Source organism: Podarcis tiliguerta (assembly GCF_965153285.1).
Source record: "Podarcis tiliguerta genome assembly, chromosome: 1".
NCBI classification, from domain to species: domain Eukaryota; kingdom Metazoa; phylum Chordata; class Lepidosauria; order Squamata; family Lacertidae; genus Podarcis; species Podarcis tiliguerta.
In genome coordinates this window covers 39,227,047-39,239,515 of record NC_139534.1, presented here as the reverse complement: position 1 = coordinate 39,239,515, position 12,469 = coordinate 39,227,047, and the positions used below count along the sequence as shown (strand labels likewise).

At 38.2% G+C, this 12,469-nt stretch overlaps 1 protein-coding gene and 1 long non-coding RNA gene across 4 annotated transcripts in view; one reads left to right on the top strand and one right to left on the bottom strand.

Annotated features, from left to right (window-relative positions):
• Nucleotides 1-12,469, bottom strand: part of LRP1B (LDL receptor related protein 1B) — a 728,211-nt gene that overhangs the window by 22,434 nt on the left and 693,308 nt on the right. For all 3 annotated transcript variants that reach the window (XM_083404224.1, XM_083404226.1, XM_083404225.1), the window contains 6 exons: nt 10,666-10,782; nt 9,117-9,290; nt 6,237-6,362; nt 5,345-5,509; nt 3,062-3,223; nt 382-556 (listed from right to left, as the gene is read on the bottom strand). In XM_083404224.1, coding sequence (XP_083260350.1) covers nt 382-556; nt 3,062-3,223; nt 5,345-5,509; nt 6,237-6,362; nt 9,117-9,290; nt 10,666-10,782 — 919 coding nt within the window. The remainder of the gene's footprint in view (nt 1-381; nt 557-3,061; nt 3,224-5,344; nt 5,510-6,236; nt 6,363-9,116; nt 9,291-10,665; nt 10,783-12,469) is intronic.
• The window catches only part of LOC310665327, a 152,783-nt gene that overhangs the window by 129,252 nt on the left and 11,062 nt on the right, over nt 1-12,469 (top strand). The window lies entirely within an intron of this gene.

The window sequence follows — 12,469 nt, the reverse complement described above, 5'->3', positions numbered from 1 at the left end:
TGAATTTATATCCAGGTAAGAATCAGAAGTTACTGATTGATATGTTACATTTTTAGCAGGGAAGTGAAAGGTACTAATGATTTTCATCCCTCCCATTCACACAGACACACACACACAATTTCCTGGGATATTTGTTCTTTTTGCCTTCTGGCTTGTTTTGAATCTCTGTGCTGATCGGAACAATTGGTATATATGTGTATTTTAAAATCTCATATATATGGCACCAACTCAAGTTCAAGTACATTTGAACCACAGACTTGATACACAAGTAGTCAGCCATAGTGTGTGCCACTATTTTGATACATGTTGTTTAACTGTGCATGCATTGCACTGTTAAAATATTTTCCTCCTATTTAACTATTTATCATAATGTAGACTTACTTGCACATTATGTCATCGCTTTCCTTGTCCAGGATGCACTGCCCTCCATGGCATTTTATACATTTGTCTGTTTCACACTTTGGACCTTCATATCGTAGAGGACAGACACATTCTACATTGCCATCATCAGCAATGGTGCAGGATTCAGAATTAACACAATAATGATGGCAAACATCTGCAACGAATGAACATTTTATATACTACAAGTAATAAAAATAGGATACCGTATATTGTTAAACACAGCATCTTAATAGATTGATTATACCAACAGCTTCTCTTACAACACAAGGCAGTTCAATAAGTTAGCCAATGGTCTTTTTTCATTTATGACAAATTTACCACTATTCCCTGAGTAAGCATTCAGTTTGGCTCACTGTGGTTGGCATGACCACAGAGTTCCATTGGAACTGCCTTTTCTATTACCTTTTTACCTGTTGGGCAGATGTGACAGGAATCACTAGGAAGACCAACTATTTGATTCTCAGAAGATTGCTAAATGCACAAACCCTGTTTCTTCAATCTACAGATTTGGGTTTTCTTTGAACAAACATGGGTATCACTTAGGTGTCAAGTAAAATCTTCTTCCATTAAGCTCCCCACTTATATACCTCATCAAACCCCTCCTTAATGCAGGCCCATCCATAGAATTTGAAAACCCACTTAATATCTACCCATATTTTTCGCTGTGTTTGGCTAGTTGACACAGCTCCAACGATTTCCTCTACCTTCCACACTACTCTCAAGGATTGCCCTAACATTTTCCATTGCTACAGGATCAGCTATCAAGAGCTAGAATAGGGAAACTTTGCTTACATGGCAGTCGTCTTGGGTTTTAAAAACACAAGGCTATGCTCAAACCACTTTGCTTTCTCTTATAGACAAGGGCTTATTCTCTTCACTGTCTGTGAATGTGTTCATTATAATTGCTGTCCTGCATATATAATATATGGCAAATTTACATTAGTTACTGTGCATTTAGTTTGTATGGACTTTCTCTTATAATGTCATGCTTTTGTGTTAGTCTGTGAGAGTGTGTAAGTAAGGGGTGGCGTAGGTACACATTTAGGACAGTGTACAGTGGTTTCTACACACAAGCTGAGGGATTGTGACTGGCCCAAGGTCACTCAGTGAGCAGAAATTTGAACCCTCGCCTCCCATCCTCACTGTATTCCACACTGACACTCTCTCTCAAAATGTTGATTTAAAATTTTACTCCACTTCTATTTAAGGGCTAATACTACTGGCCTGCATTACAAGATTATTGTAAAATTACTCCAACAATGCATGAGGAACATACTAAGGCCATAATGGTGTTGTAAGTGTTGTTTATTATAATGAATAAGTGATAAGCTACATAAGCCTATTTGGAGGTAATTGTTCTCTACTATAAGCCACAAAGTCTAATATATATCTAGGCAACAACTGTTTACAATAAATAATTCTCAAATCCTTGGAAGCTTTAAATAAATAACACCCCTTCCTTCTCCTTACTTTTATTTGCTCATTAATGGATTTAGTTTATCTGAAATATGCTGTTATTTTAGACTATGTCAGCAGACATTCAAATCTGATAATCAACACACAGTGTAGCGAGTACCCTTAAATTTACATTTAAATGAATTCTTTTTTAAAAAATGATGTTTGCAGAAGCAGTCAACCAGAAACAATTTGTCTGGCTTTTGAGTAAGCCTAAAGTAAATATTTTTTTTCTTAATCTGTGTGTCTGTCTGCATTGATTTATGTACTATATTGTTTTCAAATACCCAACTGAAGTTATTTTAGGATCCATAGAGTTTATTCAATACCAATAAGAAAAGAATCACCATTATTGCTGGGGGGTTTTCATTAAAAGCTTTGTATTTATTTAATAGTCTGCCTTCTATAAATGTGCTCAATGAAAATTCTATTTAAGATGCATGTGATTTTCTTTCTTTTGCTGTTTGACAGATCTTGTTGTACAAATGAAATACTTGAGTATAATATAATAATTCATTGTTTCAGAAGTGTTCCAAGGCTTTCTTCTGGCTCTTCCAATTTTACAGTATTTGTAAGAAAAATTTAAATACTTCATGGCTTTGAATCTTTTTATTAGTTTACAACTTTGTTTTTGTGCTTTTTATTAATGGTGCACGTTGTGATTTAAATATGGGCATAGCCAGGATTTTTGTGGCAGGGAGGCAGAACCTCAGATTTGTATTGATTTTGATTGATTTAGGTGGGCAGCTGTCCCCCCTAAATTATGGCTGTAACGTAATATCCATGATGTGGATACAATTAAAAATATAAATAAGAGCCTCCTCTTTGAAGGTTATGAAAACAATGCAAGGCACAGAAAGCACTTTCTCAGAGGGTGGCTCAAAGAACTCTGGAATGCTTTGTCCAGTGTGTATTCATTCCTGCTTATTCTAGAAAGCTTTGTAAAGCTGGTTTCAGCAGGCCTTTAGGGAGCTTTAAAATTGTACACAATAGCACTGGCTGCTATTTTGATTGTCTGATTAGGGTAGCTTTTATTACAACATAAATTTTAATTATACAGTTTTATTCTGGATGTTGGCTGCCCTGAAGTGTCTAGAAGAAGCTGTCATTTTTTAAAATAAAAAAATGTAGTTGGTGTAGGTTGCTATTCATGTTTTTAACTTGCAAAGCTTTAGGTTTGCTGCCTTATATTGATAATACTTACAATATTGGCATCTGTCACCAGTATATTCAGGCTGACAATGGCAACGGGGCTGATTTCCAGCAGTGACAGTGCAGGTCCCCCCATTTTGGCAAAAATTATCACAAACTGTTTTGTTGCAGGTTGGACCTGTAAACCCCACTGTACAGCTGCATGTAGGCCTTCCTGGAAGACAGAAATTGAATTTGTAAAACTAAGTATGCATTTTTGACTGAAAAACATATAAGTGCAGTTAAGAAAATAAATGCCATGTGCAACTAAACATTTTATAATTACTACTCAAATAAAGAAAACTTAAATTTAATAACATTAGCAGAAAGAATAACAGCAGATCCAGAAGTGAAATGGAGGAACAATAAGTGATTTTGGCCCCTGTTTCTGTTACGCAAATATAAAATTCTAAATTTTCTTCTTAAATTCATTTAACATTTAAGGGTTATGAAGTATGGTTGTGTGTGGGTTTTTGTGTGTGTGTGTTTGCTGAACAGAATGTACAGGGCCTCAATGAGGCACTTCTTGATTAGGGATCTAGTGTCTTAAACGACAGCCAATTCATTTTAAATGTGTGCTTCATTATTACAAAATAAGCAGCTGGAACTATGATACAATGTTGTAGTATCCCTACCCTCTAAGACAGCAGAGAAGGACCTAATGAGGCACACTGGGCAAACTACACTCACTAAATTACTCTGGTGGTATCACCAACCACAATACTGTAGAGGAGTCTGCCCCTTATGGCACTTCTAGCTTGGTGGACTCAATGTCCTATTTCACTTAGTGATTGTTTATATTCTTTCCTTTCTACCGAGTTTCCATTTATGCCCACTCTATCAATGATGTCATCCAAGACCAAGGTCTCCACGTCATCCATCTTGGTATAGAGGCTTCTAGCATTAGCATATACAGACTTATAAACAGTGTCTCCCTTCAAGGGATAAAAATGAGAGCTTTCTATAGAAATAAGTGGAGACTTGTGCTGCAGTTTGGATTGGGAATCAGTGTGTCCACCATTCCCTCACAAAAAGCCTTCTGCAAAAGGTGAGGTTCCCCTGAGCCTCCTTCTGCATCATGGGTGTTTCTGTTTTGGGCACACAGGTGTGATAACTGGTAACAAAATATAAGATTCTAGCTTCAACATTCAATCCTACGCATGTGTACTTAGGAGTAAGTCCCATTCAGTTCAATGGTACTTACTTCCAGGTAACTTTGAGCTCCTGCTTCTCCGTGATCCCCTTTCCCTCTCAGCTCCTCAAACCACAACTGACTCCATTTAATAGATCTCTGTCCTTTGAGGGATTTACATGTCTATGGGTTACCAAGGAGAGTAGGAGGCAGGGCAGTCAGCTTCTGCCCTCCCCCTATTTGTTACAAATATGTGGATCTAATCCTATATGTTAATCAGTTCAATAAATTCATTTCTACTGTTGTATTTTGGACACTAATTCTTGAAAAAGTAAAGTACATTTTTCATAAACCTTTGCTATTGTTAGTATTGCAGCTTTAGGTTTTAATTATGTTTGTCAGAACTACACTTTTAATTAACAGATGACATTTTCTCCGGTCAGTTATAATAGTTCAATACAACTGTCACAGATTTATACATTTTAATTAAAACTGCCCCAAACTCTACTTACATGTTGTCCACAGAGGAATTTACCAAAGGGCTTAACTGTAAGTAAACCACTAATGAATAAATCTAAGAGTTGCCGGTGAGATTTGTTTAACAAATTAACATTTGTGTCCAGATAATGAAGATCTATAATTTACAAGATTGTGTAGCACAATTTTAACCCCCAGCACACTATGAATATTAACCTGCAATTTGCCTAATTGTTTACTTGTTGTTATACCAAGTAATATGTCTGATCCACTGATCGACAGCTGCACTATCATTTGTAGACCTCCCTGTTCTACCTGACAAGAAGTGGGAAAGGGCCCCTGAATTGCATTCCTGTCTCCAAAGGGGAGACCCTTTTGAAGTGAGCCTTGCTGCCGGTTTTGGATGCTCTATACTCTATCCGCAACATTTTTTTCTTGGGGTGCATTGGAAGAATCCATAGATATGGAAGCTATTCCTGTGCATGTATATTCTTTTATCAGGATTATATTCCTGTATAATGCATGTGCATTTGGACATTTGATTTTAATATATTTTTAGTATGTATCTGAATCAGAATGCATGGCACAGTAACAACAATAATAATAACTTCAAAATTGTGTATTTTATCAACTACTGAAACTTTTAAAAAAAACAACCTTTCACTGGAAAATGGTATAAATACTCACCAAGGACAGAAGCTACACAGGTTCCTCCATTTTGGCAATAGTTGTTACAGTGGTTAGTTTCGCATCTTTCCCCTGAATAACTTGGCCAACAGTAACATCTTTGATCACCCTTTTCATTAATAACACACCTTCCTCCATTTTCACAAGTCAGCTTACATGTATCATCTGTACTTAAAGCATAAACATGCAGATCAAATTCCTATAAATGTTAATCCAGGCATTGAAAGAAAATGAATGCTAGAATGGTGTGAATCATGTGTGCTATAAGCATTTCAGAAATCTTGCAAAAATGTGCATATTTGCCTTTACAAATAATGTATGTCAGCTACTTTTCACCTTGGCAAAAATATGCATTGATGCAACAGGAATGATTTTGTACATTAGTGCCTCCTAGCACGGTTACATTTCCATATCCATAACATGATATGGCTGTAGGAAATAATAATATTTCTTGCTCTGATCTATTATACGACGACTGAAATGAATGTGCAATCTCAGATTTTAGCAGAGAAGCACAAGTCAGAGTTAACACTTCTCAATTCTCCATGCATTTCATGCAATTTAGTAAGTTTTTTTTTTTCTGAAGTTGTTACAGTTTTTGAAATGTTACAGTTTTTCAAAACTCATCCATTAGTTCAGGCACAGGCAAACTCAGCCCTCAGATGTTTTGGGACCAGTGGTTAGGGATGATGGGAGTTGTAGTCCCAAAACATCTGGAGGGCCAAGTTTGCCTATGCTTGCATTAGTTCTTAGACCTTTATATACAAAACCATAGGAACTGAAATTCTGCAAGGTTCTCCTGTTGGCCATTTGCCAAAAAGGAGACAAACAAGTTAGCAGCTGTACATTCATAATCTTATTCACCTTTTCTTGAGTAAATTATAATACCCACCTAAAATGCTCAAATCACTGCATGTTCCATTAAACAATGACTTTCCTTCAGGACATACACAAGCGGCACCTGAAGGGTTGAGTAAACAGAGGAACTCGCAGGTAAACTCCAAACAAGGATTGAGTGCTGTTTGAAGAGGGAGGAAAATCAGAAATGCATAAATGGATTATTTCTGAAATAAAGAATAAACAAATATGCCAAGGCCTTAAATTAATTAAGAGTCATGCCCTGAACAAATCTCTATGAATCAACTTGTGCTTTATATAATTAGCAATGCATTTAATTCCAGAAATAGTATTTTTGTCAGTGAATATTTTCTAAAGCAATCTGCTGTTGTATTACTATTTTAATAAGTATTAATAACAGTCATCAGCTAATTAAGATTAATGTTCCTTTAAAATTCTGTGATGCAGAAACTCCGATACAAAAAAATGACAGGTTGGAGAATTTTCTACTTAGAAAACAATCCAGTCAAAATAATTTTTAAGTGTATTGATTTCAACAGGAGGCATTAAAGCACATGTCCGACAACACAATCATATACCTGTCTCTCCATATTAAGTTCAATGGGACTTGCTTCTGAGTTGAGATGTTTAAGACTGCATTGTATCTCTCTTAATTATATAACTGGACAACTATTGCATATATGAAAACAAAGCTGAGGCCCCTAAACCTTGAGCTGTGGTCACATTTCAGCTGCATGGGCTGTGGTACTGAGGTAGCTTCGGTATTTTGCTGCATATATTTACTTACTTGTAGCATTTTCCTAGACCCTTTTCCCTAATGCTTTAATATCTGTATGTTCCTCCTTTTGTGCACTCATCTCCATAGTTATCATGTGGTAAAGGTAAAGGGTAAAGGGACCCCTGACCATTAGGTCCAGTCGTGACTGACTCTGGGGTTGCGGCGCCCATCTCGCTTTATTGCCAGAGGGAGCCAGCGTACAGCTTCCGGGTCATGTGGCCAGCATGACTAAGCTGCTTCTGGCGAACCAGAGCAGCACACGGAATCGCCGTTTACCTTGCTGCCGGAGTAGTACCTATTTATCTACTTGCACTTTGACGTGCTTTTGAACTGCTAGGTTGGCAGGAGCAGGGACCGAGCAACAGGAGCTCACCCTGTCGCGGGGATTCAAACCACCGACCTTCTGATCGGCAAGTCCTAGGCTCTGTGATTTAACCCACAGCGCCACCCGCGTCTATCATGTGGTAGGCCATATAAATATCTTAAGCTCTCCAACTGGGTTCTTTGCTTACAGAAGTAACTGCATCCAGTTTGAGAAGAATAATTTATATTTATTCCTCAGTTCAATAGGTGTGTATCAATCACTCTATCTGTTACGTTTCAAGCACTTAGAAATATATTTATAATTAACTAAGAGTATGTTTTAAGACCCTAAATTGTGTATTATCTCTGCTTAATCAAGATCTAAAAGTCCCAGTAGACTTTCCAGAATAAAAAGAACACTAAACCTAAGTGCTTTGGCTAGGTATCAAAATGGGCAATTAGTTTTCCCAACTTAAAATTCTTCTTTCAATATAACTATTGGGAGTAATCTTCTTCACTTTATATGATATGCTTGTGGTAAAATAAAAATGATGTATTCTTATGTCTGAAGTATTTATACAGAATAGATTTTTTTTAGTTAACAGTGCTTTGTAAAATGAAAGACTTTTTAATTTAAAAGACAATTTATTTTTAAAATATTTCAACAATTTTACTTGGAAAATACAATACAGTCAGTCCAAAGATAAGTTTATCTTAATTAATTTTTTTCCGCAGACATACCTGGCAACTGAATTATGACTTATTACAAGATAACAAAGCCAATTAATTAGCAACATTAAAAGTGCACACCCAACTCTTTGCTAAATATCAATGCTCGATGGGGAGACCAAAATCAGACGAACTGCATTGAGGAAAGAAGGCAGTTGGTCTATTATTGCAAGTGTACTGGTTACCTTTGGGGGTTTTTTCTCCATGAAATGCTTTCTATCTCCCCCCCCCCTTCTCTTTCCCTTTTTCTCATCAACCACAACACACTTGGCTACCAGTATCAGTTTAATTTAGGTCACAACTTTATTGATTACAGAAAAGTGAGTGGTTGCATAGGCTCTGGCTCGACTAGCTCCCTACACCCTTGCAGGTAGCGCTGACCCAGAGCTCTAAAATGGGTCAGCCAAGGGTAAACACCTGAGGCAGGTGAAAAGCCTGGGAGCAGACTCTGTTCACTCCCCAGATGCTCCCCTGGACTCAGGTACAGGCACAACCCCGTTTAAGGGGTTGACCAAACCAAGTTGAGTCCCTGGATTCCTTTAATGGAATACCCTTCACATAGGGATGGCGAGACCATTCTCCCATCCCTATCACCTGAACCAGTGACTATCCGCAACCTTACAAGTTGTGATGTGCACGGCAGGTGAAACCCAACTGGCAACAGCCAATAAGTCAAGTGGGGAAAATTCCTGCTGTGCCCCTGCAATTGACCTTGCTATGACAGATGACACACGATGGCATAGCAAGGTCAATCGCAAAAGGCCCTAAAATTAGGGAGAGGTGGGCAGGTGTTCCGAAGCACAAGCCGAAAGAGGAAGTTCTGGGTCACGTGCATGGGTTTATATAGGTCCCTCAATCCGTTTAGACTGCAGCCCCATTGGCCAGATTGAAACCCAGCATCGAGGAACCTACCAACTGGGTGCTGTGGCTATCCAATAGACCCACCCACAACCAAGAGGTCTGTCTCCAGATCTCACCGCAACATGTTCCCTCTTTCAGGGAGGACACGATCTATCACTTGTTCATATATATATTCCATATACAATGTCTTAAATTTATAAAGATCTTAAAATATTGTATTGAAAAGTAACAAAATATACTCACAGTATGTTTGTTTGTAGCGATGTGAAATCAAGGCACTTTTTGTCTTATCTGTCTCTGTATTTAGATATTCTACAGCACCGTGACCAAATTTTTGTACTCTAAATGCACCATTTTTAGGTCCTGCTCCGTATATATAATTTTCAAAAATATCAATTCTATGGGGGTGGAGTAATCCTTGAAGAAGAAAAAATGTGTACATGTCAATTTAGATGCTATCACTTGGTAACAACATATTACTAGTTGATATAAGCAGAATTTGGAGTGCTCAAGCAATGAAGGATTTACATGATTTCTCTGCTAGAGATAGTCACCCATCAATCTGCTGCAGGATTCTGGAGGAATGTATCAGGAGACAAAAACTGATTACAGTGGTACCTCTAGTTACGAACTTAATTTGTTCCGAAGGTCCGTTCTTAACCCAAAACTGTTCTTAACTAATTGCTAATGGGGCCTCTTGCTGCCGCTGTGCCACCGGCACACGATTTACATTCTCATCCTGGGGCAAAGTTCTCAACTCAAGGTAACTCTTTCAGGTTAGCGAAGTTTGTAACCTGAAGCATTTGTAACCTGAGGCGTTTGTAACTCGAGGTACCACTGTATTTGGAGTGCATCACAGCCCTCATCAGAGAGTGCTTTCTTTGCCACTGTTAGGTTTGGCACAGATCTGGTGGATAGTTGAGCTTCTGGGAGGACCACTGTCCTTTGGGCAGGGGGGCTCAAGAAGTGTAATACTCAAGCCTAAGGCTGCTAAGGACTTGTAAAGATAGGTAGTGGGCATTCTAGGGACTGTTCCTCTGAGATGTCCCCTTCACTCCATTTCTCTTCTTCCAGGTCTGCCAATTAGAATAGGTCTGTGCCAGGAGAAGGCAGGGTGAGTGGGATTTGGGGATTCCCTTCAGCCCTGTCTCTTCGAAGTCAGAATAGATAAGGGAAAGGAGGAGGCCTGGCATCTCTAGCTTAGCCCCTGAGGGGTGTCTTAGATCTAAACAGTTTGTACTGAAGGAGCGGCAGAGGAGCCCATCTCTCTTGCAAAGTGACTGCTTTGTTCAGGCAGGAGCAAAAAACTGATCGGGAGCTTCCCACTTTCCCAGGGAGTTTCTTCTTCTCCCTCATGACCAGAGCCACAGCCCAACCCCGTTATGCCAGGAGTAGATGTTCAAGTTCTAATAGTTTCAAAGACTCATAGATGTACAAATACCCAATAATATCCTGTTCATATCACAAGCCCTGCACTAAAGAAAAAATTACTTTAGCCTAACTTTGTTTGTCTAAATTATAATTTGAAAACTTGTTTTTCAAGCACAACGACCAAATGCTGCAGACTTATCTATAAAACTAAATGTATTTGCATGGTGTAGTTCAAGAAAAGAATCTGGTTTACTGCCTGTAGAATATAAATTACTTTGGGGCAGAATCCACTGGATCCCATTTTGTGCTGCCGTAGATTGCAATAACTGTTTCCAAGATGAAATAAACTTTAAAGCAGCATTTTGATATATGTTGTGATTCAGTTTAGGGTCTGTGGCCACTTGATTCAAACTATACATACCTTGCTTACTGGTCACACATATGACCAAATCAGATCCATCAAAAAGGACACTTCCAATTACAGATAATTCAAAATCAGCCCAGAACAAGCGCTGACTGAAGAGATCAACTACAAGACCTGCAAAAAACAACATTTTTGTCAAAATAATTCTCTTGAAAAATAGTAAGAAAAGAAAAGTAGCACATACTCGCTACATAGCGACAACACAAAGGGCAAACACCATTTTAGAAGTTTGCTTATAAGGTTAGGTTTTTATATATATATATATAAGCATGTGTCAGTAATAGTTAACTAAATTTTACACAGAGTAGAGCCATTGAAATTAATGGAGCTAACTTATCCATGTTCATTAATTTCTGTGGGCCCACTCTGTGCAAAACTTCATTGAATACTATCCAGTATTTTTATTCTGTGTCAGTCCTCATATCCAGTGCTGCGTAACACCGTAAAGTGGGATCCAAAGAAGATCCAAACTACCTTTTGTAACTTTTCAGCACAGGCTATGTGCGATTGAACAAAAATTCCTGGAACCAAGTTTAGTTAATGAACTAGCTGAATCTTCTTGCATTATAACCTACTGTCTGTTTGAAACAGATCATTTAATCTGCTTAGCAATGCTGATTTCACTTATTCAGCTATAAACATCCTGGAATTGGTATATATTCTCTGGATTAGGCTTGTGACTATAATGGGTATGACAACCATCTAGTGCAGACTTTGGTCAAACTTTGATAGAATGACATGCAAAGAACTGTAGTAGGAAGGTCTCAATCATTTCATCCATGCAATATGCTGCTGGTTGCTAACTGTGTGATCTCATACATGTCCTTGAGTTCAATGGGACTCACTCCCAGTTAAATGTATAGAGGATTACAGTTCTAGGTTTATAAATGAGTATTGGAAGATACACTTTCTTTGACAGCAATAAGTACTCTAATTGCTGCATTGTTGATCCATCCATGATAAGAGCCCTTACATGGCCAGGTAAGAACAGTAGTAATCAATATTATTGACAATTCTACCACTGAAGAACAGGTACAAGAAGCATATCACATTATTTGGGCCTATTTTAATCTGGTTTATTCCAAGTTTTGGCACTGAACTATGTCTTACAGTAGAAGAAGTAGCAGAGTGGGACCTTTGCTCATTCTACTTGATCTTTCAGTGGCTTTCAGTACCATCAGCCCTTCTTCATCAACTCTCTGACATGGAGGCACATTATCACAGTGGTTCCACTCTTGCCTATGGGACTGGTTCCAGAAAATAGCACTGACTGACGTGGTGCATGGTCCCTCAAAGATCTAGTCCCCCATGTTAGTTAATATATATATGAAACTGTTGGAAGTGGTCATAAAGAGATTTGGTGTGAGCTGTCACCAGTACATATGCTGATGACACCCAGCTGCACCTACTGGAATAATGTGAAACTCTGCAGGTGCTTAATTGGTGCTTGGAGGCTAAATGAGGGCTAATAAACAGAATCCTTGATTCTTCCAACTCCCTCTATGCTATCCTGTCTGCAACTTGAGATTCACCAGGGAGACCATTTATTCCATCATCTAACAAATACGGTCTCTTAATAAGGCCTTTTTGGTATTTGCACTCAGATTGTGGAGCACACTTCCCCACAGATTAGAGCGGTGCCAGCATTAGCTAGTTTTTGGTGTCAGGTGAAAATATTTATTTTGGGCTTTTAAATAAACAACATTGGTCTTCGTATCAGAGTGTGACAACTAGGGGATCATGTATATGATTTTACATAGTGATGCGCTTGCTGTGTATTTTATGTTTGATTTTATGTTGC